This window comes from Scyliorhinus canicula, chromosome 24, assembly GCF_902713615.1.
Source record: "Scyliorhinus canicula chromosome 24, sScyCan1.1, whole genome shotgun sequence".
Taxonomy (NCBI): Eukaryota; Metazoa; Chordata; class Chondrichthyes; order Carcharhiniformes; family Scyliorhinidae; genus Scyliorhinus; species Scyliorhinus canicula.
In genome coordinates this window covers 620,176-647,154 of record NC_052169.1, presented here as the reverse complement: position 1 = coordinate 647,154, position 26,979 = coordinate 620,176, and the positions used below count along the sequence as shown (strand labels likewise).

The following is a 26,979-nucleotide window of genomic DNA, read 5'->3' as shown; positions in this document are numbered from 1 at the left end:
ATAGAGTGGACGTGGAGAGGATGTTTCCACTTGTAGGAAAAACTGGAACCAGAGGGCACTATCTCAGACTAAAGGGACGATCCTTTAAAACAGAGATGAAGAGGAATTTCTTCAGCCAGAGGGTGGTGAATCTGTGGAACTCTTTGCTGCAGAAGGCTGTGGAGGCCAATTCACTGAGTGTCTTTAAGACAGAGATAGATAGATTCTTGATTAATAAGGGGATCAGGGGTTTTGGGGAGAAGGCAGGAGAATGGGGATGAGAAAATATCAGCCATGATTGAATGGCGGAGCAGACTCGATGGGCCGAGTGGCCTAATTCTGCTCCTATGTCTTATGGTCTTTACAAATGTTGAATAATTGGAAACGGTGGAGGAGCAACGAGTCTTGGGGGTTCCAGGTCCCAAGATCATTAAATTGTGATGAACTGATAGCCAAGAAGGATAATAGAATGCTGGCCTTTATTTCTAAAGGACGAGAAGAGGGTAGATGTCCCTCTTCATCCGTACAAAGTCCTGATTAGACCAAACCTAGAGGCAGAGCAGTTCTGGGCAGCATACCTGCAAAATTACATATTGGCTTGTGAGGGAGTATAGTGTTAATTTACCAGAATGATACTTTGACTCCTGGGATTAAATGATGAAGATTAGATGTATTGTCGATTTTCGGAAGTTTAAAGGGTGATTTGAGCAAAGTTTTCAAGATATTGCGGGGAATAATTAGGATAGACGGAGAGAAACTATTTCTGCAGGTTGGGGCACGGGAACTAAGGGACACAGCCTAAAAACTAGGCCCAGACCGTTGAGGAGTGAAGATAAAAGTCCATAAGAAATAGGAACAGGAGGAGGCCATTCAGCCCTTCGAGCCTGCTCCTCCATTTAATACGATCATGACTGATCTAACACTCACTAAATCCATTTTCCTTCTGCCTCATCTCCCTAACCCATAATTCCCCAACTTACTACAAACCTATTGATCTCGACCATGAAAATATTCAAGGCTCGGCCTCCACAGCCTCCTGGGGAAAAACATCCCAAAGATTCACCGCTCTTTGAGAGAAAAAATTCTTCTTCAAATGAGACAGTGCTGCACCATCACACTGTGCACAACCAGACACCGGGATGGGGAAGTATTGAGGCCAATCGCTCTGGGTCAGGATGAAACAGTCATGTTGTGTGTGCACATGTGACGGTGAGGAGATAAGATGACAGTGCACGTAGGGCTGTGTGATTACAGCCCCCTTCCCCTCCCATCACTGTCCCTCCTCCCACTCCACACCCCAAAACCCCACCATCGCCATGGGGGTACGTGCTGCGTGTCAGTATTTATTGCGCCATCTGCAGTGTCTAACGTTTTCTCATTTTACTGTCCTTCAGAGGGTGCAGAAGACATCGAAGACCAAGAAGAAAGGGGTATGTAACCAGCCTCCAGGAGACTGTCCCTGCAACCATTATTTCATAGAATCCCTACAGTATAGCAGGTGGCCATTCGGCCCATCGATTCTGAGTGTCTTTATGAAGATTAGATAAACAAGGATTGTATTGTCGATTTTCAGAAGTTTAAAGGATCCCTATCCCCGTAACCCCACCTAACCTTTTGGACACTAAGGGCAATTGATCATGGCCAGTCCAGCTAACCTGCACATCTTTGGAATGTGGGAGGAAACTGGAGCACCCGGAGGAAACCCACGCAGACGCTGGGAGAACGTGCAAACTCCACACAGTCACCCGAGGCTGGAAGTGAACCGGGCCCCTGGCGCTATGAGGCAGCAGCGCTAATCACTGTGCCACTGCGCTGCCTCCGTGGTTTTAAACCATTTTGTTTGCTTTAATGGGACATGGTTTAATTTTGTGTTACGTTATACAAAATGGATACCGAACTCAACTGGTCGTTTAGCTGGCGAGTGAATCACCGTCAGACGCAGATTCCCACGTCTGCTTTATCACCGACCCTGTCAACATCCCTCTTTCAGGTTTCCGATGGAGATTCTCAGCCAATGACCGAAGTCGATCTGTTCATCTCCACCCAGAGGATTAAAGTTCTGAATGCGGATTCGCAGGTAACAGTTGTGTTTGTGATACTGGGGCCCACAACAGTAACAGTGGATGTGGGTGAGGGAGAGGGGGAACTGGGACCCCACAACAGTAACAGTGGATGGGGGTGAGGGAGAGGGGGAACTGGGGCCCCACCCACAACAGTAACAGTGGATGGGGGTGAGGGAGAGGGGGAACTGGGACCCCACAACAGTAACAGTGGATGGGGGTGAGGGAGAGGGGGAACTGGGGCCCCACCCACAACAGTAACAGTGGATGGGGGTGAGGGAGAGGGGGAACTGGGACCCCACAACAGTAACAGTGGATGGGGGTGAGGGAGAGGGGGAACTGGGGCCCAACAACAGTAACAGTGGATGTGGGTGAGGGAGAGGGGGAACTGGGGCCCCACAACAGTAACAGTGGATGAGGGAGAGGGGGAGAGGAAGTGGGGTGAGGGAGAGGGGGAGTGGATGGGGGTGAGGGAGAGGGGGAGAGGAAGTGGGGTGAGGGAGAGGGGGAGTGGATGGGGGTGAGGGAGAGGGGGAGAGGAAGTGGGCAGGCTGACGAGATGATTATGGAACACTCCAGGATTCTGAGCGAAAGATTGAAGCAGTCAAGCTGCTCGCTGCCAGTTCCACTTTGCTGGTTAAAATAATCATCTTTATTATTGTCACAAGTAGGCTCACATTAACACTGCAATGAAGTTATTGTGAAAAGCCCCTAGTCGCCACAATCTGGTGCCTGTTCGGGTACACTGAGGGAGAATTCAGAATGTCCAATTCACCCAACAGCACGTCTTTGAGGACTTGTGGGAGGAAACCGGAGCACCCGGAGGAAACCCACGCAGACACTGGGAGAACGTGCAGACTCCGCACAGACAGTGACCCAAGCCGGGAATCAAACCTGGGACCCTGGAGCTGTGAAGCAACAGTGCTAACCACTGTGCTACCCTGCCACCCATTAGCAGTGAAGGAGATTCAGTATATTCATTGTAAAGTTGGTGAAAATGGCTGTACCTGAGGTTCTCCATAAAATCAATGGATGGAGAGAGACGGGAGTAGGAGAAAGCCGTACTTTCTCCCAAGAATGGGCAATGTGCAGGGAGAGCTGGGTAACAAGAATAGCAGCCTGGTGAATAAAGAGTTAACAAGCAGAACGGGTCTCTGAGGCATCCAGGCCTCGGGGTGCTCTGAACAGCCAATGAAGTATTTTGGGTGTGTCATGGTGTAACAAGAAGCACAGCAACCAATTTGAGCTCAGGAGTATCTCCCAAACAGCATTGTGGTCTTATCTGAGGGATAGATATTGGTTCAGGAAACAAGGAAAACTCTTTATTCTAAAATGGGATTTCGTAAATCTACATTGGAGAGCAGAGAGGGCCTCAATATATGTCTTAATATCACCTCCGACAGTGTGATGGTCCCTCACTACCTCCCTTCCAACACTGCAACACCCCCTCAGTACCTCCCCTCCAACACTGCACTGCTCCTTCAGTACTGACCCTCTGACAGTGCGGCACTCCCTCAGTACTGACCCTCTGACAGTGCGGCACTCCCTCAGTACTGACCCTCTGACAGTGCGGCACTCCCTCAGTACTGACCCTCTGACAATGCAGCACTCCCTCAGTACTGACCCTCTGACAATGCGACACTCCCTCAGTACTGACCCTCTGACAATGCAGCACTCCCTCAGTACTGACCCTCTGACAGTGCGGCACTCCCTCAGTACTGACCCTCTGACAGTGCAGCACTCCCTCAGTACTGACCCTCTGACAGTGCGGCACTCCCTCAGTACTGACCCTCTGACAGTGCGGCACTCCCTCAGTACTGACCCTCTGACAGTGCAGCACTCCCTCAGTACTGACCCTCTGACAGTGCAGCACTCCCTCAGTACTGACCCTCTGACAGTGCGGCACTCCCTCAGTACTGACCCTCTGACAGTGCAGCACTCCCTCAGTACTGACCCCTACAGTGCAGCACTCCCTCAGTACTGACCCTCTGACAGTGCGGCACTCCCTCAGTACTGACCCTCTGACAGCGCAACGCTCCTTCAGTACTGACCCTCTGACAGTGCGGCACTCCCTCAGTACTGACACTCTGACAGTGCAGCACTCCCTCAGTACTGACATTCTGACAGTGCGGGGCTTCCTCAGTACTGACCCTCTGACAGTGCGGCACTCCCTCAGTACTGACCCTCTGACAGTGCGGCACTCCCTCAGTACTGACACTCTGACAGTGCGGGGCTCCCTCAGTACTGACCCTCTGACAGTGCGGCACTCCCTCAGTACGGACCCTCTGACAGTGCAGCGCTCCTTCAGTACTGACCCTCTGACAGTGCAGCACTCCCTCAGTACTGACCCTCTCACAGTGCGGAGCTCCCTCAGTACTGACCCTCTGACAGTGCAGCACTCCCTCAGTACTGACCCTCTGACAGTGCGGCACTCCCTCAGTACTGACCCTCTGACAGTGCGGCACTCCCTCAGTACTGACCCTCTGACAGTGCAGCACTCCCTCAGTACTGACCCTCTCACAGTGCGGAGCTCCCTCAGTACTGACCCTCTGACAGTGCGGCACTCCCTCAGTACTGACCCTCTGACAGTGCGGCACTCCCTCAGTACTGACCCTCTGACAGTGCGGCACTCCCTCAGTACTGACCCTCTGACAGTGCGGCACTCCCTCAGTACTGACCCTCTGACAGTGCGGCACTCCCTCAGTACTGACCCTCTGACAGTGCGGCACTCCCTCAGTACTGACCCTCTGACAGTGCGGCACTCCCTCAGTACTGACCCTCTGACAGTGCGGCACTCCCTCAGTACTGACCCTCTGACAGTGCGGCACTCCCTCAGTACTGACCCTCTGACAGTGCGGCACTCCCTCAGTACTGACCCTCTGACAGTGCGGCACTCCCTCAGTACTGACCCTCTGACAGTGCGGCACTCCCTCAGTACTGACCCTCTGACAGTGCGGCACTCCCTCAGTACTGACCCTCTGACAGTGCGGCACTCCCTCAGTATTGACCCTCTGACAGTGCGGCACTCCCTCAGTACTGACCCTCTGACAGTGCGGCACTCCCTCAGTACTGACCCTCTGACAGTGCAGCACTCCCTCAGTACTGACCATTTGACAGTGCGGCACTCCCTCAGTACTGACCCTCTGACAGTGCGGCACTCCCTCAGTACTGACCCTCTGACATTGCGGCACTCCCTCAGTACTGACCCTCTGACAGTGCGGCACTCCCTCAGTACTGACCCTCTGACAGTGCGGCACTCCCTCAGTACTGACCCTCTGACAGTGCAGCACTCCCTCAGTACTGACCCTCTGACAGTGCGGCACTCCCTCAGTACTGACCCTCTGACAGTGCGGCACTCCCTCAGTACTGACCCTCTGACAGTGCGGCACTCCCTCAGTACTGACCCTCTGACAGTGCGGCACTCCCTCAGTACTGACCCTCTGACAGTGCGGCACTCCCTCAGTACTGACCCTCTGACAGTGCGGCACTCCCTCAGTATTGACCCTCTGACAGTGCAGCACTCCCTCAGTACTGACCCTCTGACAGTGCGGCACTCCCTCAGTACTGACACTCTGACAGTGCGGGGCTCCCTCAGTATTGACCCTCTGACAGTGCAGCACTCCCTCAGTACTGACCCTTTGACAGTGCGGCACTCCCTCAGTACTGACCCTCTGACAGTGCGGCACTCCCTCAGTACTGACCCTTTGACAGTGTGGCACTCCCTCAGTACTGACCCTCTGACAGTGCGGCACTCCCTCAGTACTGACCCTCTGACAGTGCAGCACTCCCTCAGTACTGACCCTCTGACAGTGCGGCACTCCCTCAGTACTGACCCTCTGACAGTGCAGCACTCCCTCAGTACTGACCCTCTGACAGTGCGGCACTCCCTCAGTACTGACCCTCTGACAGTGCGGCACTCCCTCAGTACTGACCCTCTGACAGTGCAGCACTCCCTCAGTACTGACCCTCTGACAGTGCGACACTCCCTCAGTACTGACCCTCTGACAGTGCGGCACTCCCTCAGTACTGACCCTCTGACAGTGCGGCACTCCCTCAGTACTGACCCTCTGACAGTGCGGCACTCCCTCAGTACTGACCCTTTGACAGTGCGGCACTCCCTCAGTACTGACCCTCTGACAGTGCAGCACTCCCTCAGTACTGACCCTCTGACAGTGCAGCGCTCCCTCAGTACTGACCCTCTGACAGTGCGGCACTCCCTCAGTACTGACCCTTTGACAGTGTGGCACTCCCTCAGTACTGACCCTCTGACAGTGCGGCACTCCCTCAGTACTGACCCTCTGACAGTGCAGCACTCCCTCAGTACTGACCCTCTGACAATGCGGCACTCCCTCAGTACTGACCCTCTGACAGTGCAGCACTCCCTCAGTACTGACCCTCTGACAGTGCGGCACTCCCTCAGTACTGACCCTCTGACAGTGCGGCACTCCCTCAGTACTGACCCTCTGACAGTGCAGCACTCCCTCAGTACTGACCCTCTGACAGTGCGGCACTCCCTCAGTACTGACCCTCTGACAGTGCAGCACTCCCTCAGTACTGACCCTCTGACAGTGCGACACTCCCTCAGTACTGACCCTCTGACAGTGCGGCACTCCCTCAGTACTGACCCTCTGACAGTGCGACACTCCCTCAGTACTGACCCTCTGACAATGCGGCACTCCCTCAGTACTGACCCTCTGACAGTGCAGCACTCCCTCAGTACTGACCCTCTGACAGTGCAGCACTCCCTCAGTACTGACCCTCTGACAGTGCGGCACTCCCTCAGTACTGACCCTCTGACAGTGCGGCACTCCCTCAGTACTGACCCTCTGACAGTGCAGCACTCCCTCAGCACTGACCCTCTGACAGTGCGACACTCCCTCAGTACTGACCCTCTGACAGTGCGGCACTCCCTCAGTACTGACCCTCTGACAGTGCAGCACTCCCTCAGTACTGACCCTCTGACAGTGCGGCACTCCCTCAGCACTGACCCTCTGACAGTGCGACACTCCCTCAGTACTGACCCTCTGACAGTGCGACACTCCCTCAGTACTGACCCTCTGACAGTCTAGTGTTCCGTCAGTGATGGCCCTCCAACTATGCGGTGCTCCCTTGATCCTGACTCTCTCTGACAGAGCCTCGCTACCGCCTGCAGTTTTTGCTCCAATCTCTCAATTGGTGCTGAAACTCATTCAAACTCTTGGAAGAAGATGTTTCCCACTGAGACACGGCTGTAGTTTCAGCTGCTGTCAACGTAAAGAATAACAAAAGCGACTCCGATCCTGAGCCAGAACCCAACATTTGCTCGGATATTGGACAGAAGGTCCAATACTTTTTTTAAATCTGTAAAACTGTGAGGGAAGTCTCCAGAAGTGATTTCACACAAAAATAGGGATATAAGAACAAGGAGCAGGAGTAGGCCATATGATATATTAAAACAAACTTTATTAAACTACCTTAACATCACAGAAATATAGTTACAGTTAGTAGTTAAACAATGTTTAACAATAAAAAACTGCACTTTAACTTTAACTGTTACATTCTTTATCTCCAATCAAGCAAAACCCATCACAGGTCAAAAAACATTTTTAAATAAGAGCTAGCAAACACAGGATTCCTTCTCAATCTTTGGATTAACACATCTTTTGAGAGGCTTCTTTAAGAAAGTGAGATCTTGCCAGACTAACACTAATTCTCTGACAGCCTTCTGCAGAGGTTGCTGTTCAGGTCACATATAAAATTAAAAATTGGTCAAAACGGACTGCCAGCTACAGCCCTGGCTCCTCCCATTGATTACATAATCCCCTTTATCTACTCCCTAAGAAATCCCCAGAAATCATAACAAAATCACATGAAGCCTCTCCTTGTAAACATAAACAAGGTTTGAAAGAAGGATGATACCACTTTTACAACATCTTAATTAACGCCGTTTGCAGCCATGAAGTCTATTTCTTTTAAACCAGGATTTTTAAAAAAAATACTGCTGCTGATACAAACACACTGTAACCCAGGCTTTTAAAACATTACTGTACCAGATACATATAATAAATATATCGATATATACCAATTCCATTCATTCGGCATAAAGGAATGAGTGAAAATTCCTCTACTGATCCTGTTTCCAGATCTGCAGCTTCAGGGGTTCTCATATCTGTAACTCTGTTAATTAATGGCTGTGGGTTCCATCAGCAGCTGCTAATCCTGATGTTTCTCCTTTCCCAGGAGCCAATGATGGACCATGCCCTGCGCACAATATCCTACATCGCGGACATTGGCAACATTGTTGTTCTGATGGCTCGGCGGCGAGTGCCACGGGCAGCTTCCCAGGATTGTATCGAGAGCACGCCCGGGAGCCTGGAGACCAAGAAACAATACAAGATGGTCTGTCATGTCTTTGAGTCTGAGGATGTGAGTATGTGGGTGCTTCCCCTGTCCTGTCTCCTTCCGATCTGCCTCTCGCTTGGTTCCAGCTCCTCAGGCAATGCAGTCAGCAGCCTCAGCAGAAATATTTTGTGTCGCCAGTCTGTCCCCCATTGGGTACTTGGGCTTCACCCAGGTGGACCGTGCTGGGCACCTGGGATCTGATTAATGTACAGAGCCTGAACAGGCCTGACTGAAGCCTGGGGGCAGCAGATCAGGGCTCAGGGAGACTGCCTGTTCCTTACCAGTGGGTCAATTCCAGGTTTCATGCTGCTCTTTGAGTATTGAACATTTTATTAATTGTTAAGTGAATGAGGACCAGGGATCGCTGCTGTCTGTGACCTACTGCTGTATCAGGCAAGCACTCATTAATGAGCCAGGCTGTGAGGTTTTAACCATTGTCTTGGTGTTTTCAGTAATCTGTCTTGTATCCATACAGGCACAGCTGATAGCTCAGTCTATTGGACAGGCATTTAGTGTTGCCTACCAAGAGTTTCTGCGAGCCAATGGGATTAACCCTGAGGATCTGAGTCAGAAGGAATACAGTGACATCATCAATACACAGGAAATGTACAACGATGACCTCGTCCATTTCTCCAACTCTGCCAATTGTAAAGAGGTGAATTACTCAACGCCCGGTGTGTGTTTCCCCCCATTCCCCTCCCCACCCCCACCCCTCCACCGTACACATTCCCTTCATCCCTCCCTCCCCTAGTACACACACGTCCCCCACCCCACATACACACTCCAAAGGAATCAAATATATGGCAGCTAAATTTGCCAATGTCACCAATTTGGGTAGGAAAGATGTGGAGAGGTCATAAAGAGTCTGCAGAGAGGTATCGATAGGTTAAGTGAGTGGGAAAAGAATTGTCAGATGGAGTATACAGTGAAGACAGAAACAAAATATTTATTCATTTCATCCACTATTTCCTTGTTAAATACGATTAACTCCCCATTCTGACTCTGGAGGACCAACACTCGCTTTACTGACTTCTTTTTTAAATACCTGTAGAAAGTCGTGCTATCCGTTTTTTCATTTCTAGCTAACTTCCTCTCGTGCTCTATTTTCTTTATCCTGATTAACCTTTTAGTTGTTCTCTACTGTTCTTTAAGTTCTCACCTGCCACTCATCTATGCGCAGTTATATCCTTTTCCTTTGGTTTGATGCTCTCCTTAACGTATTTAGTTAACCACAATGGTGGATGCTTCCCTTAGAATTTTTCTTTACAGTAGAAATATACTTATTCTGAGTATTCTGAAATAGTCCCATAAATGTCTGCCACTGCTTCCCTATTGATCTCTCCTCCAGCCTAGTATCCCTGTTCAATTCAGTTAGCTCAGTTTTCTTGCCCACATGATTGCCCTTATTTAAGTTTTAAAAACTAGTCTTAGACCCACTCTTCTCCCATTCCAACTGGATGTAAAATTCAATCATATTGCGGAGGCTTCGATCTAGTGCTGCCTTTACTCTGCCATCGTTAATTAATTCTGTCGCATTACACAAAACCAACTCTGACATAACCTGAGCCCTGGTTGATTCCAGAATGCACTGTCCCAAGAAACTATCTGAAAAGCATTCACTCAACTCCTCACCCAAGCTGCCACTGACAATCTGATTTTACCAGTTTATCTGTAGATCAAAATCCCCCATGATTATACCTGTCCCTTTATAACAAGCACTCAATATTTCTTCTTGTTTACTTTGTCCTACATCGAGGATACGGTTAGGAAGACTGTAGACCATTCCCACTAGCGACTTCCTTCCCCATCTGTTCCTCATCTCCATGCAAACCAATTCCACATCCTGATCTCCTGAACCAAGGTCATCTCGAACTATTGCATCAATGCCATCCGTGATTGGCAGTCCTAACTGCTCCACCTTTACCCAGAATTCCATATACCCCTCAATATTCAGGACCCAATCGTTGTCATCCTGACACATATCTATGTTGTGGCTATCAGATTATAATCAGCATGCGTTATTCATTCATTTACTTTATTATGAATGCTGCACAAATTCAGATACAAAGCTTTTAGTTTTGTCTCCTTGTTACCATTGTAACATCTAGTTGTGATTGTTGGTTAATTATTTTTCTCTCTGGCCCTGCTTGTCATTCCCTGACCTTCATTTCCCATATTACTATTTTCCTCTCTTACCTAGTCTCTACTCTTTGATACACCACATCTTGCCCCACTATCCTGCTCTTCGCACATTCCCCTCCCTCTTCCCCTGCGAACATTCCCCCTCCCACCTGTCCAGTGTGCAGTCCCTTAAACAACTGTCCTGCATGTGTTCCCCCTCCCTCTGGTACTGCTTGAAGTCCCCCTCCCTCTTCCCCTTTTCCCCTCCTTCCTTCCATAGAGTCATCCTCCCCTCCTAGCGGTCCCCCTCCCTCCTCCCCTCCAAATGCTCCCCCTCCCTCCACCCCTATGCACCTGCTCCCTCCACCCTACACCCTGCTCCGTCTACTGTTTTTCACCCCCAGGTAGACACTCCTCCTCCACTCTTCCCTTCCTCCAGTGGGTACAAACCAGACCCCCTGGGATTTTATGCCCCCTCTCCAGTACATTCACCCTAGCCCCTCCTGGGTACATGCTCCCTCCGGTTGATGCTGCTAATATCTGATTGTGGTGGATGATTGGGGTTTTCTGTTGCTGACACTTTACTCAATAATATTGGGGTTTGTTGTCTTCTCTCACTGTTTCCATAGCTACACGTTGAGAAACTAAAAGGGGAGATATTTGGGGTTGTGATTGTGGAGTCGGGATGGGGCTCAATCCTGCCCACTGTCATCTTGGCAAACATGATGAATGCAGGTCCAGCTGCTCGCTCAGGAAAGCTCAGCATCGGAGACCAGATAATGTCCATTAACGGCACCAGCCTAGTCGGCCTCCCACTCACCACATGCCAAGGAATCATTAAGGTAATGCCGGGTACGATGGTTATACCTTGTCAGAGAGTTTGATTTAAAGCCAAGACAGGAGGGGATAGAGGAGAGTTGGTGTTGCCCTCTGACCTCCTCCCAGGGCAGAAGTATCAAGCTGGGAGTTTGGTGAGTTCAGTGAAGAGAACTATCAATTAATAAAAATAACTATTCAATGAACAGAATAAAGATGGTAGGGTGGGTAATGTATCATGGCTGCAGCATGTGGATGCCCCTGGGTGTCACTGTAACCCTCAGGGAGGCTCCAGACGACAGTCACACCCCTTAAATTAGTGAGACCCCTTAAATTAGTGACACCTTTGGCATCAGTATTCAACAAAGAGAAAGACATGGCGGATGGTGAGTCTGGGGAAGGGTGTGTAGATAGCCTGGGTCACATTGAGATCAAAAAAGCAGGTGCTGTTGGGTGTCTTAAAATAATTAAGGCAATTAAGTCCCCAGGGCCTGATGGGATCTACCCCAGAATACTGAGGGAGGAAATTGCTGGGGTCTTGACAGAAATCTTTGTATCCTCATTGGCTACAGGGGAGGTCCGAGAGGATTGGAGAATAGCCAATGTTGTTCTTTTTGTTTAAGAAGGGTAGCAAGGATAATCCAGGGAACTACAGGCCGGTGAGCCTTATGTCAATGGTAGGAAAATTATTGGAGAGGATTCTTCAAGGCAGGATTTACTCCCATTTGGAAGCAAGTGGACGTATTAGCGAGAGGCAGCACGGTTTTGTGAAGGGGAGGTTGTGTCTCACAAAGTTGATAGAGTTTTTCGAAGAGGTCACAAAGATGGTTGATGCAGGTCGGGCAGTGGAAGTTGTCTATATGGACTTCAGTAAGGCCTTTGACAAGGTCCCTCATGGCAGGCTGGTACAAAAGGTGAAGTCACACTGGATTAGAGGTGAGCTGGCAAGATGGATACAGAACTGGCTAGGTCAGAGAAGACAGAGAGTAGCAATGGAAGGGTGCTTTTCTAATTGGAGGGCTGTGACTAGTGATATTCCTCAGGGATCAGTGCTGGGACCTTTGCTATTTGCTTTATGTATAAATGATTTGGAGGAGAATGTAACTGCTCTGATTAGTGAGTTTGCAGACGACACAAAGGTAGGTGGAATTGCGGATAGCGATGATGACTGTCAGAGGATACAGCAGGATTTGGAGACTTGGGCGGAGAGATGGCAGATGGAGTTTAATCCGGACAATGTGAGGTAATGCATTTTGGAAGGAGGTGGTGGAAGCAGGTACGATAGTGATAGAGGTGGTGGAAGCAGGTACGATAGTGATAGAGGTGGTGGAAGCAGGTACGATAGTGATAGAGGTGGTGGAAGCAGGTACGATAGTGATAGAGGTGGTGGAAGCAGGTACGATAGTGATAGAGGTGGTGGAAGCAGGTACGATAGTGATAGAGGTGGGGGAAGCAGGGACGATAGTGATAGAGGTGGTGGAAGCAGGTACGATAATAATAGAGGTGGTGGAAGCAGGTACGATAGTGATAGAGGTGGTGGAAGCAGGTACGATAGTGATAGAGGTGGGGGAAGCTGGTACGATAGTGATAGAGGTGGTGGAAGCAGGTACGATAGTGGTAGAGGTGGTGGAAGCAGGTACGATAGTGATAGAGGTGGTGGAAGCAGGTACGATAGTGATAGAGGTGGTGGAAGCAGGTACGATAGTGATAGAGGTGGGGGAAGCAGGTACGATAGTGATAGAGGTGGTGGAAGCAGGTATGATAGTGATAGAGGTGGGGGAAGCAGGTACCTGAATAGGACGGGAATAGAGAGAAACGGATCAGAAGACATAGGAGCAGAATTAGGCCATTCAGCCCATCGAGATTTTGGGTTAGGCAGCATGGTCGGTGCAGGCTTGGACGCCAAAGAGCCTGTTCCTGTGCAATACTGTTCTTTGTTCTTTGATTTGGTCAGTGGAGTGTGACTGGGAGACAGGCAGGTAAGGGGGTTGGGAAGGTGGAAGTGACAACACCTCAGCCCTTGCTACTGAGTGAAATGTTCGAGGCTCTTACAGCTTGTATGGACAAGAGCGAGGGCTACAGTGTGGAGGAACAGCCTGACCTTGGTACAGAGTGATGTTCAGGTAGAGGGAGATAGTGGGAATAAAGTGCAGTAAGGGACAATTTAGTCAGGGGCATAGACATTGTTCTACCATCTGCTTAGGGCTGGTTGGGAAATTGGCAAGTGAGGGTTCAGTTGTCCTGGTCTGTATAGGAACCCAGTAAGAAGTCTTACAACACCAGGTTAAAGTCCAACAGGTTTGTTTCAAACACGAGCTTTCGGAGCACGGCTCCTTCTTCAGGTGAATGGAAAGGCTTGTTCCAGAAATGTTTATATAGACACAGTCAGAGATGCCCCGGAATGCGAGCACCTGCAGGCAACCACAACACCACAAAACCCTGCCAGGGTAATCTCTGCAAGACATGCCAGATCATCGACATGGACACCACCATTACACGTGGAAACACCACCCACCAGGTACGCGGCGCATACTCGTGCGACTCGACCAATGTAGTCTACCTCATACGCTGCAGGAAAGGATGTCCCGAAGCGTGGTACATTGGCGAGACCATGCAGACACTGCGACAACGAATAAACGGGCATCGTGTGACTATCAACAGGCAGGACTGTTCCCTTCCAGTTGGGGAACACTTCAGCAGTCAAGGACATTCAGCCTCTGATCTCCGGGTCAGCATTCTACAAGGAGGCCTTCAGGAGACGCGACAACGCAAAATTGCTGAGCAAAAACTTATAGCTAAGTTCCGCACGCATGAATGCGGACTCAACCGGGATCTGGGATTCATGTCGCATTACATTCGGCCCCCACCAACAAGCCTGGACTTGCAGAGGCCTACCGACTGAACTGGCTTGGGACAATTCACACCTCTTTAACCTGGAGTTACCTCTCTCTCTGCATCTTTGATGATTTGATTGCCTGCAGGTGCTCGCATTCCGGGGCATCTCTGACTGTGTCTATATAAACATTTCTGGAACAAGCCTTTCCATTCACCTGAAGAAGGAGCCGTGCTCCGAAAGCTCGTGTTTGAAACAAACCTGTTGGACTTTAACCTGGTGTTGTCCCACCCCAGTCCAACGCCGGCATCTCCACATCATGTATAGGAACCAATAACAGAGATAGAATTGAGAAGGAGCTTCTGCATAAGCAGCATGTGGAGCTAGGCATTAAATTAAAAAGCTGAACCTCAAAGATGATAATCTCTGGATTATTACCTGAATCATGTGCTAATTGGCATTGGATGAATAAAATTAGAAAAATGAAAGTGTTGTTGAAAGGGAGAAGTGAGTTTTGGTTGATGGGGAATTGGCAGCAGGAAAGTGGGGCTGTATCGTTGTGGCGGATTTCACCTGAATTGTGCTGGGGAGGTGGCAGCTTTCTACTGAGTTACATGACAAGGGAAGTAGGGAGGGTTTTAACTGGAGGGGGGAACGCATCATGTAGGGGAAAAGTGAGTAAATAAAGCGAAATGAAAAGCAAATAGATGCAGGCAGCAGTGAAGGTGATAATCAGAGAGACACAGGAACGGACAGCGACTGACATTCAGTTTGAATGTGATGTAGTTTCAGTCAGAGACTCCGGTCTTAAATCAAAACAAAGGAACTGCGTTGGTTTGAGGGGGAATTTGTCTACGTTAGATTGGGAAACTACATCAAAAGATACGGCCGAGAACAAGCAATAATTTCAAAATTAATGCTTAGTTTACACAACAATATATTCCTTTAATGTACATAACCCAGCAAAGAAAGTGTTCCAACTGTGGAACAAAATAAATCCAAGATCGTGTTTAATCAATGCAGAGGTGCGTAAAGTTACCGAAATAAAGTGACTAGTGGGGTAGGGCAAGAATCGACGCTTGTATCACAGTTATTCACAATCTATATTAGTGATTAGGATGTGACGGTTAGGAATATAGGAACAAAGGAATTAGGAGTTCAAGTCGGCAATTCAGTCCCTCGAGCCTGCTCCGCCATCCAATCAGATCATGGCTGATCTCTTCCTGGTCTCAAATCCACCTCCCTTCCTGGTCCCCATATCCCTTTAACCCGTTTTCTCAAATCAGAATTATATCTATCTCCTTCTTGAAGCCATTTAATGACTCCAATTCCTCGCATTATGGAGCAACGAGTTGGGGGGCACGATAGCACAGTGGTTAGCACTGTGGCTTCACAGCACCAGGGTCCCAGGTTCGATTCCCCACTGGCTCACTGTCTGTGTGGAGTCTGCATGTTTTCCCCGGGTCTGCGTGGGTTTCCTACAGGTGCTCCGGTTTCCTCCCATAGTCCAAAGATGTACAGGTTAGGTGCATTGGCCATGATAATAAGAATAATAATCGCTTATTGTTACAAGTAGGCTTCAATGAAGTTACTGTGAAAAACCTCTAGTGCCCTCAGTGTCCAAAAAGGTCGGATGGGGTTACTGGGATGGGGTGGGGGGGTGTGGGTTCAGGTAGGGTGCTCTTTCCAAGAGCCGGTGCAGAGTCGATGGGCTGAATAACCTCCTCTGCACTGTAAATTCTATGAGTTCCACAAATTCACCCCCCTCTGCAAGAAGCAGTTCCTCCTCATCTCAGTTCTAAATCTACAGCCTCCCAACCTATATCCGTGACCACTCGTTCTAGATTGCCCCACAAGGGGGAACATTTGGTCTACGTTTACTTTATCAATCCCTTTTGGTATTTTATAAACCTCGATCAGATTCCCTCTCATCCTTCTAAACTCCAGCGAGTATAAGCCCAAACTGTTTAATCTCTCCTCATACGTCAACCCTTTCCTCCCGGAATCAATCTGGTGAACCTCCTCTGGAACTGCCTCCAATGTCACCACATCCTTCCTTAAATAAGGAGACCAAAACTGGACACAATACTCCTGATGTGGTCTCACCAACACCCTATACAATTGCAACAACACTTCTCTACTTTTATACTCCAGTCCTTTTGTAATAAACGCTAACTTTCCATTTGCCTTTTTAATTACATGCTGTACCGGCAAACCAACTTTCTGTGATTCATGAACAAAGACGCCCAAATCCCTCTGCCCAGACGCATCTTGAATCTGTTTTCCATTTAGATAATAATTTGCCTTTCTAATTCTTCAGCCAAAATGGATAACCTCACACTTATCCACATTAAACTCCATCTGCCAAACTTTGGCCCAATCTCCCAGCCTATCTATATCCGTCTGTAAAATCTGTACCTCCTCTTCACTGCCTGCTTTCCCACCTATTTTAGTATCATCTGCAAATTTTGCTGTTACACTCTGTCCCTGCTTGTAGATCATTGATATAGATTGTAAACAGTTGAGGTCTGAGGACTGTACCCTGCGGCTCCCCCGCCAGTTACAGTTCACCAGCCAGAGAAGGACCCATTTATCCCCACCCTCTGCTTTCTGTCAGTCAGCCAATCCTCAATCCAATCTAGTACCCTACCCCAATCCCCTGCAATCTCACATTCTGGATCAGTCTTTTATGTGGCACCTTGTCAAATGCCACCTGGAAGTCTAGATATACCACATCCACAGGTTCCCCATTATCCACCTTGCTGGTTACATCCTCAATTAACTCGAGCAGGTTTGTCAAGCATAACTTGCCCTTCATAAAACCACGCTGACAATGGTGGATGGAGCATTGTCTTTCCAAATGTTCAGTCGTCTCCTCCTTAATGATTGATTCCAGCAACTTCCCATCACAGATGTTAAGCTAACCGGTCTATAGTTTCTGACTTTTTGGACTCTCTCCCTTTTTGAATCAGGGAGTTATATTAGCGTGTTTCCAATCCACTGGGACCTTTCCATAATCCAGGGAATTTTGAAATATCATAACCAATGCATCCACTATCTCTGCTGCCACCTCCCTTAATACCCTAGGGTTCAGGCCATCAGGTCCTGGAGACTTATCTGCCTTTAGTCCCATTTGTTTATTCAACACCGTCTCCCTGGTGATGTTTATTGCACCAAGTTCCTCTGCATAAGGGGCTGGTTTAGCTCACTGGGCTAAATCGCTGCCTTTGAAAGCAGACGAAGGCAGGCCAGCAGCACGGTTCAATTCCCGTACCAGCCTCCCCGAACAGGCGCCGGAATGTGGCGACTAGGGGCTTTTCACAGTAACCTCATTTGAAGCCTACTCATGACAATAAGTGATTTTCATTTCATTTCATTAACTGCAGTTTTTGAAATTTTTTATTATCCTCTAACGTGAAGACAAAATATTGGTTCAGTGCCTCCACCATCTCTGTGTTCCCCATTATTACCTCACCAGTATCATCCTCTAAAGGGCCAACAAGGGTTAACGGTAATATTTCCAAGTTTGCAGTTGATACAAAACTATGTGGAAAAGTGAGTTGCGAGGAGGATACAAAGAGGCTGAGCGAGTGGCAGCTATTTGACAGATGGAATACAGCGTGGAGAAATGTGAGGTCATCCATTTTAATAGGCAGGACAGAAATACAGAGTATTTCTCCATGGGGAGTGAATGGGAAGTGTTGATCGTTGAAGCAACTTCAGTGTCCTTAAGAAGGCAAATGTTACGTTGGTCTTTATTACAATCTGATTTGAGTATAGAATATGTCTGACTGCAACTATACAGAGCCTTGGTGAGACCACACCTAAGGTAGTGTGTGCAGGTTTGGTCTCCTTACCTAAATAAAGATAGACTTGCTATAGAGGGAATGCAACTTCACTGAACTAATTACTGGCTTGTTGTATGAGGACAGATGAAATAGGCTCGATCTTTATTCTCTAGAAGAATGAGAGATGACCTCATTCAAACATAGAAGATTCTTAACCGGACTCGAGAAGATCTATGCAGGAACAATTCTTCCCCCCTGGCCGGGGTCTAGAAGCAGGAAACACAGTCTCGGAATAAGGACCAGTTAGGGCCGAGAGAAGGAGGAATATCTTCACTCAGATGGGTAACTGTTTGGAGTTCTCTGCTCCAGAGGCTGTGGAGGTTCAGCCATTGATTTCTCCATGTTAAAAACATGATGGATACGGGAATAGTGCAGTATTCCCCTCCCAGACCATCCCAGAATAGTGCAGTATTCCCATCCCAGACCAGACCCCAACAGTTGCTAGGTTACAGACAGCCACCCCAATATCTAATTTTGTGACACTGAGAGGAAAGGATACCGCTCCAGGAGTGATTTCACACAAAACAGGGATGTGGTAAATTAAAACAAATGTTATTACTAATACAGCATTAAAATATCTTTAATATCACACTAGAAATTCGCTGACAATTACCCCTTAAACAATGCTAATCAGTACAGTGATAAAGTCTTCCAACACCAGGTTAAAGTCCAGTTTCGAATCACCAGCTTTCGGAGCACAGCTCCTTCCTCAGGTGAATGAATCAATAACCCTAACTGCTATCTCTATTCCCACTCACACAACAAAACCATCTGCGAGCGATGTTACATTCCAGGATTGTGAGAAACACTGCTGCAGCAGTCGCACGCACTAACCCATTCTGCACCAATCACAGCAGGGAAATGGTGAAGGACAAGATCAGCCAGGTCTCATTGAATGATGGGCCAGGCTCGAGGGGCTGAATGGCCCACTGCTTCTCCTATTTCTTATATTCCCCCCCAACCCCAGCTCCTCAGCTGAGTGATCGCAGTCCAGCTCCTGAGTTCCTCGCTTCCTTCTCCCAACCCTCCCTGAAATGTCACTCCTCGTCCTGAGGAAGGCCTTTGTTGTTGGGGGAACAAACTCAGCTGAACCATCCGAGTCCATTATTCATGCGGCAGCTCCGGCAGTGACAGCCAGCGTCTTGTTCCACCAATGCGGGCACCAGAGCTCAGCTTGATCCTGTTCCATTTGCTGAACCTTCATCCCTAAACACACACCCTCGCTCACGTGTACACAGATTCCTTCCCTCACACCCAGGGAGCTCCCCATTCCTCAGCCCTGACTCCGACCCTTGTGGCTTTATCCCAGTTGAGATCAGTGATTGATACCGAGACTCTCTGAGGTTGATCATTCTCATGCCTCACTCCTGGTTATTTAACAACATTTCTTGTGTTTCAGGGTCTGAAGAATCAGGTTGAGGTTAAGCTGAACATTGTGAGCTGTCCACCTGTCACCACCGTGCTGATTAAACGTCCTGACCTCAAATACCAGCTGGGCTTCAGTGTGCAGAATGGCATCGTGAGTATACAGGGCAGGGCCAAGACTAATCACCCAGCCCACAACAGGGTTAAATAAAGCCAAGGATCCCACTCCTAACCTACAATCACAACAATATTTCACAGTGCGGCACTCCCTCAGTACTGACCCTCTGACAGTGCGGCACTCCCTCAGTACTGACCCTCTGACAGTGCAGCACTCCCTCAGTACTGACCCTCTGACAGTGCGGCACTCCCTCAGTACTGACCCTCTGACAGTGCGGCATTCCCTCAGTACTGACCCTCTGACAGTGCAGCGATCCCTCAGTACTGACCCTCTGACTGTGCAGCACTCCCTCAGTACTGACCCTCTGACAGTGCGGCACTCCCTCAGTACTGACCCTCTGACTGTGCAGCACTCCCTCAGTACTGACCCTCTGACAGTGCAGCATCCCCTCAGTACTGACCCTCTGACAGTGTGGGACTCCCTCAGTACTGACCCTCGCGGAACTCCCTCAGTACTGACCCTCTGACAGTGCAGCACTCCCTCAGTACTGACCCTCTGACGGTGCAGCTCCCTCAGTACTGTCCCTCTGACAGTGCGGCACTCCCTCAGTACTGACCCTCTGACAGTGCGGCACTCCCTCAGTACTGACCCTCTGACAGTGCGGCACTCCCTCAGTACTGACCCTCTGACAGTGTGGCACTCCGTCAGTACTGACCCTCTGACAGTGCAGCACTCCGTCAGTACTGACCCTCTGACAGTGCGGCACTCCCTCAGTACTGACCCTCTGACAGTGCGGCACTCCCTCAGTACTGACCCTCTGACAGTGCAACATTCCCTCAGTACTGACCCTCTGACAGTGCGGCGCTCCCTCAGTACTGACCCTCTGACAATGCGGCACTCCCTCAGTACTGACCCTCTGACAGTGCGGCACTCCCTCAGTGCTGACCCTCTGACAGTGTGACACTGCCTCAGTACTGACCCTCTGACAGTGCGGCACTCCCTCAGTACTGACCCTCTGACAGTGCGGCACTCCCTCAGTACTGACCCTCTGACAGTGCAGCACTCCCTCAGTACTGACCCTCTGACAGTGCAGCACTCCCTCAGTACTGACCCTCTGACAGTGCGGCACTCCCTCAGTACTGACCCTCTGACAGTGCAGCACTCCCTCAGTACAGACCCTCTGACAGTGCGGCACTCCCTCAGTACTGACCCTCTGACAGTGCGGCGCTCCCTCAGTACTGACCCTCTGACAGTGCAGCACTCCCTCAGTACTGACCCTCTGACAGTGCGGCACTCCCTCAGTACTGACCCTCTGGTAGTGCAGCACTCCCTCAGTACTGACCCTCTGACAGTGCAGCACTCCCTCAGTACTGACCCTCTGACAGGGCAGCACTCCCTCAGTACTGACCCTCTGACAGTGCAGCACTCCCTCAGTACTGACCCTCTGACAGTGCGGCGCTCCCTCAGTACTGACCCTCTGACAGTGCAGCACTCCCTCAGTACTGACCCTCTGACAGTGCGGCACTCCCTCAGTACTGACCCTCTGACAGTGCAGCAGTCCCTCAGTACTGACCCCCTGACAGTGCGGCACTCCCTCAGTACTGACCCTCTGACAGTGCCGCACTCCCTCAGTACTGACCCTCTGACAGTGCGACACACCCTCAGTACTGACCCTCTGACAGTGCAGCACTCCCTCAGTACTGACCCTCTGACAGTGCGGCACTCCCTCAGTACTGACCCTCTGACAGTGCAGCACTCCCTCAGTACTGACCCTCTGACAGTGCGGCGCTCCCTCAGTACTGACCCTCTGACAGTGCGGCACTCCCTCAGTACTGACCCTCTGACAGTGCTGCACTCCCTCAGTACTGACCCTCTGACAGTGCAGCACTCCCTCAGTACTGACCCTCTGACAGTGCAGCACTCCCTCAGTACTGACCCTCTGACAGTGTGGCACTCCCTCAGTACTGACCCTCTGACAGTGCAGCCCTCCCTCAGTACTGACCCTCTGACAGTGCAGCACTCCCTCAGTACTGACCCTCTGACAGTGCAGCACTCCCTCAGTACTGACCCTCTGACAGTGCGGCACTCCCTCAGTACTGACCCTCTGACAGTGCAGCACTCCCTCAGTACTGACCCTCTGACAGTGCAGCACTCCCTCAGTACTGACCCTCTGACAGTGCGGCACTCCCTCAGTACTGACCCTCTGACAGTATAATGCAGAGGTGCAGTGTTACCCCCGAGCTAGCAATTAGAATAATAGAATCCCTATACGTCAGAAGGAGGCCACTTGGCCCATCGAGTCTGCACCCTATCTAGGTCCACGCCCACACATTTGAATTATTAAACTGCGGGTTCTAGTTTCATGCTGTCTAATTGGTTTTTCACACTCCGTGTTGTACACAATCTGAATGAATTGGCCCAGGCGTCTGAGAAAACTTTGCTTTGAGTCTAATGTTCTCCACAGTGAGAGAAACCATTGGGTCGCAGTCCAGCACTGCCCTCTGGTGGCAGCACAGAGCATTACTCTCCTGCAGATTCTCCTTGTTCAGTGAGACTGATCCACAAATCTGCTCGAATCCTTTCAAGCAAATGATATCCTCTTTGTTTCCTGAACCATGTTCTTACTGTGCCTCTTCCAATCTGCTGTGAACAAATACAGGGAGGGGCAGTGTGTGTATTAATATAATGGTAACGGAGAATGATACATTTTAGCTGCTTTCTAGTTTGTGTTATTCATTTCAGTGATTCTTTTATGAAAATATTGTTCCTTCATTTCAATATTTGGTGCTGTGCAAAGAATGTCACAAATGGACTAATCTCTCAGTAATGGTTGTGGTGAGGTTGGCTCAGCCTGACTTTCCTGTATGGACTGGATAACTCAGTCAAAAAAACCTTCCCCCAGAAGCACAATCGGAGACAGACCGATTGTGCTTCTGCTCACAGCCTGTCTTCTACCAAGATCACCCTAACCAAAACCTGCACCAGCTGAGCTTTCTACTCTGATCTTCAGAGAGGAAAGCTTCTCATAGAAAGAGACACATTTTCAAATCCTTAAAGGCAGACGCATGTGTGAAGAGCAGTGACTGTGAAGGGGGATGGCGGCTGTAGTGGGATTGATAATCTAGTCCTTTGGCTTGCCATGCTGTTGGGTAATGATTCCAACCATCAAGGTTGTTGACTGCGTTTCGATTTCCTCACGTTATAAGATGACAAATGCAGTCATCTCCGCATGACTAAGTGTGATGGTGATGGACAAGTGATGTTGGAAACAGGCCGTTAACCTGGGTCCCTGGCTCTGTGAGACAGCAGTGCTAACCTGGGTCCCTGGCACTGTGAGACAGCAGTGTTAACCCGGGTCCCTGGCACTGTGAGACAGCAGTGTTAACCCGGGTCCCTGGCACTGTGAGGCAGCAGTGCTAACCCGGGTCCCTGGCACTGTGAGACAGCAGTACCTCGGGTCCCTGGCGCTGTGAGACTGCAGTGTTAACCCGGGTCCCTGGCACTGTGAGACTGCAGTGTTAACCCGGGTCCCTGGCACTGTGAGACAGCAGTGTTAACCCGGGTCCCTGGCACAGTGAGGCAGCAGTGCTAACCCGGGTCCCTGGCACTGTGAGACAGCAGTGTTAACCCGGGTCCCTGGCACTGTGAGACAGCAGTGTTAACCCGGGACCCTGGCACTGTGAGACAGCAGTGTTAACCCGGGTCCCTGGCACTCAGACAGCAGTGTTAACCCGGGTCCCTGGCACTGTGAGACAGCAGTGTTAACCCGGGACCCTGGCACTGTGAGACAGCAGTGTTAACCCGGGTCCCTGGCACTGTGAGGCAGCAGTGTTAACCCGGGTCCCTGGCACTGTGAGGCAGCAGTGTTAACCCGGGTCCCTGGCACTGTGAGGCAGCAGTGTTAGCCCGGGTCCCTGGCACTGTGAGACAGCAGTGTTAACCCGGGTTCCTGGCGCTGTGAGACAGCAGTGTTAACCCGGGTCCCTGGCTCTGTGAGACAGCAGTGTTAACCTGGGTCCCTGGCACTGTGAGACTGCAGTGTTAACCCGGGTCCCTGGCACTGTGAGACTGCAGTGTTAACCCGGGTCCCTGGCACTGTGAGACAGCAGTGTTAACCCGGGTCCCTGGCACAGTGAGGCAGCAGTGCTAACCCGGGTCCCTGGCACTGTGAGACAGCAGTGTTAACCCGGGTCCCTGGCACTGTGAGACAGCAGTGTTAACCCGGGACCCTGGCACTGTGAGACAGCAGTGTTAACCCGGGTCCCTGGCACTGAGACAGCAGTGTTAACCCGGGTCCCTGGCACTGTGAGACAGCAGTGTTAACCCGGGACCCTGGCACTGTGAGACAGCAGTGTTAACCCGGGTCCCTGGCACTGTGAGGCAGCAGTGTTAACCCGGGTCCCTGGCACTGTGAGGCAGCAGTGTTAACCCGGGTCCCTGGCACTGTGAGGCAGCAGTGTTAGCCCGGGTCCCTGGCACTGTGAGACAGCAGTGTTAACCCGGGTTCCTGGCGCTGTGAGACAGCAGTGTTAACCCGGGTCCCTGGCTCTGTGAGACAGCAGTGTTAACCTGGGTCCCTGGCACTGTGAGGCAGCAGTGTTAACCCGGGTCCCTGGCACTGTGAGGCAGCAGTGTTAGCCCGGGTCCCTGGCACTGTGAGACAGCAGTGTTAACCCGGGTTCCTGGCGCTGTGAGGCAGCAGTGTTAACCCGGGTCCCTGGCTCTGTGAGACAGCAGTGTTAACCCGGGTCCCTGGCACTGTGAGGCAGCAGTGTTAACCCGGGTCCCTGGCACTGTGAGGCAGCAGTGTTAACCTCGGTCCCTGGCAATGTGAGACAGCAGTGTTAACCCGGGTCCCTGGCGCTGTGAGGCAGCAGTGTTAACCCGGGTCCCTGGCACTGTGAGGCAGCAGTGTTAACCCGGGTCCCTGGCACTATGAGGCAGCAGTGTTAACCCGGGTCCCTGGCACTGTGAGGCAGCAGTGTTAACCTTTACTCATAAATTCCTGGTCCTGTTGGTGATGCCAGATGGCCAGTGAGCTCTCGGATTAGAGACAGAAATATCTCCCTGACAACAGCGTCCATGACAAGAATCCTTTTATAGGGTCCCCAGTGTGGAAGGGCCGGGAAAACGCCACATTTCCCAAACTGTCCAGACTGGGAAACAGACCCAGTTGGACCATTACCTTTGTGGTGGGAAACACACACGGCTGTGTGGGCCTGGAATGCCTTTATAAACTATCACAACAGTGAATTAGCGAATCACTTATGTTTCTACCAATCATAATCCTGTTGCCAAGCAATCCGGGTTCTCTTCTCTGGCAGTGTAAATTGTTTTCGCTCAATATCGATATTCTTGAAAAGTCCCCTGATGAGTCCAAGATGAAAAGCTTTGACATGCCCCTTTTTTCAAGACGTACTTTCTTCTGGAAGGAGAAACCAGAGGAAGATTATTGTAGCCACAGAGTTGGGTTCACTATCGAAAACAGAATTGCAGATATACTTGCAGAACTTCCAAGAATGAATGGCTCATGGTCCCAAACCTTCAGTTTAGTGACAACTGATAGCCCCCAGTCATCAGTGGGTACGCTGCAACACTTGGTGCTGCTGACAAAACTAAAGAGTTCCTTTATGTGGATCAGCTTTCTGCACAGACAGCTTCCCTAAAACAAGAAAAACTGATTGTACTGGGAGATTTTATTGCCAGAGTTGACCACGCCTTCACTGTCTGGAAAGGCACCAATGCCAAAGGAGGAGTGAAGAATTCAAATGTCTTCTCCTTCTCGCCAAGTGTGGGCTCACCGTCACATACACACTCTTCTGTCAGAATGATAAATATAATACAATCCTCACTGAAGTGGAAACATGATCGTGTGAAATGGGCTCATCTGATCTGGATCTGCATCCTAAAGTCAGATAATCGGCTTCCAGAAGAGGTCCTCTTCTCACAAGTTCTTTTTAAAATATAAATTTAGCGTACTCAATTCACTTTTTCCAATTAAGGGGCAATTTAGCGTGGCCAATCCACCTACTCTGCACATCTTTGGGTTGTGGGAGAGAAACCCATGCAGACACGGGGAGAATGTGCAAACTCCACACGGACAGTGACCCAGAGCCGGGATTGAACCTGGGACCTCGGAGCCGTGAGGCAGCAGGGCTAACCCACTGTGCCACTGTGCTGCCCCCTCTTCTCCCAAGTTAAGGATGGACCCCGATCGAGGGGGGGGGACACTATGCCAGCCTCATTGTAAAGGGGACACATTGATATTGCCGCATGGGAGGAACTTGCCACCAATTGTGTCAATGATGGTGCCACGACCTACAGGTTGTAACACAGTCAGAATAGACCAAATAAATCCTGCTATGGACAAGAGGGCCGGACCGTGGCTGAAGATGCCCCCATGTCTTCAGGGCAGCCCTTGCACCAGATGTCCCCTCTGCACCAGGACTGGCTTCCTGAGTCACTGAGGGGACACCCCGAAGCATGGCAGCCATTCCCTGTGTTCGAGGGATTGACAACAGTGACTGACCTGCAGGTGGCAGCGAGAGATTGCTTAGACAGGCTGAGGTTATGATTTTACAGAGTGTTAGATTCCAACCAATTAGCATTAATGTTTGAGAGGAGAAATTAAATATATAAAACATAGCATCAGGTATTTCACCTACAACCAAGGTGAAATGCTGCCAGGATTGGATATTTCTATTTCAAATCTCCACTTACTGAACTTTGACAAGTTTGCTGAAACTTACACCTCTGTTCTTCGAGGCAATATCGGTGAATTTATCAGTTCCTCAGCAAGTGAAACCAAGCAGGAAACAGATAACTGGTTTGTCTGTTCGTCTGATGGAATATGATTGGAATGAGATGAAAAAGATATTGCAGAGGTGCGGCACTCGACAGTGCGAGCTCAGAGCAGCACAAGAGCTCTTTAGCCCGTTTTATATCATCGCTTTACAATAACGTCACGCAGCATCCTGCTGTTTCCTACTCTAATCCCAGTGTTCTGACCTCAGTTACAATCTCTGCACCTGGATGGGAATTTAATTCTGGTGTTATGGACAAGAGAGAAAAGCAAAACTGAACTCCTTTATTCTCATTGGAGCGTCTATTGAAGAGAATTCCAAAGTTAGATCTTCAAAGGTGAAGACTGGAATTGCTCCTGAGAGAAACAGAGTTTCAGGAAGGTTGGTTGTTTGGGTGGTACTGATGTCTAAGTGGGTTGTGAAGAAATCCATGGACTCTACTTTGGTTGCATTTGGAATTTGTTGTGCAGAGTGCTGCGTCTGACCACAGTTTGCTTGTTAATTCACAAATATTTCATACTTTAAAAAAATAAATTTAGAGTACCCATTATTATTTTTTCCAATTAAGGGACAATTTAGCACAGCCAATCCACCTACCCTACACATATTTGGGTTGTGGGGGTGAAACCCACGCAGGCACGAGGAGAATGTGCAA

General features: G+C 49.9%; 1 protein-coding gene across 3 annotated transcripts in view; it reads left to right on the top strand.

The window, feature by feature from the left end:
- Positions 1-26,979, top strand: part of apba2b (amyloid beta (A4) precursor protein-binding, family A, member 2b) — an 83,676-nt gene that overhangs the window by 52,788 nt on the left and 3,909 nt on the right. For all 3 annotated transcript variants that reach the window (XM_038784093.1, XM_038784091.1, XM_038784092.1), the window contains exons 6-11: positions 1,374-1,409; positions 1,970-2,056; positions 8,259-8,444; positions 8,896-9,075; positions 11,171-11,383; positions 19,438-19,557. In XM_038784093.1, the coding sequence (XP_038640021.1) occupies positions 1,374-1,409; positions 1,970-2,056; positions 8,259-8,444; positions 8,896-9,075; positions 11,171-11,383; positions 19,438-19,557 (822 nt within the window). The remainder of the gene's footprint in view (positions 1-1,373; positions 1,410-1,969; positions 2,057-8,258; positions 8,445-8,895; positions 9,076-11,170; positions 11,384-19,437; positions 19,558-26,979) is intronic.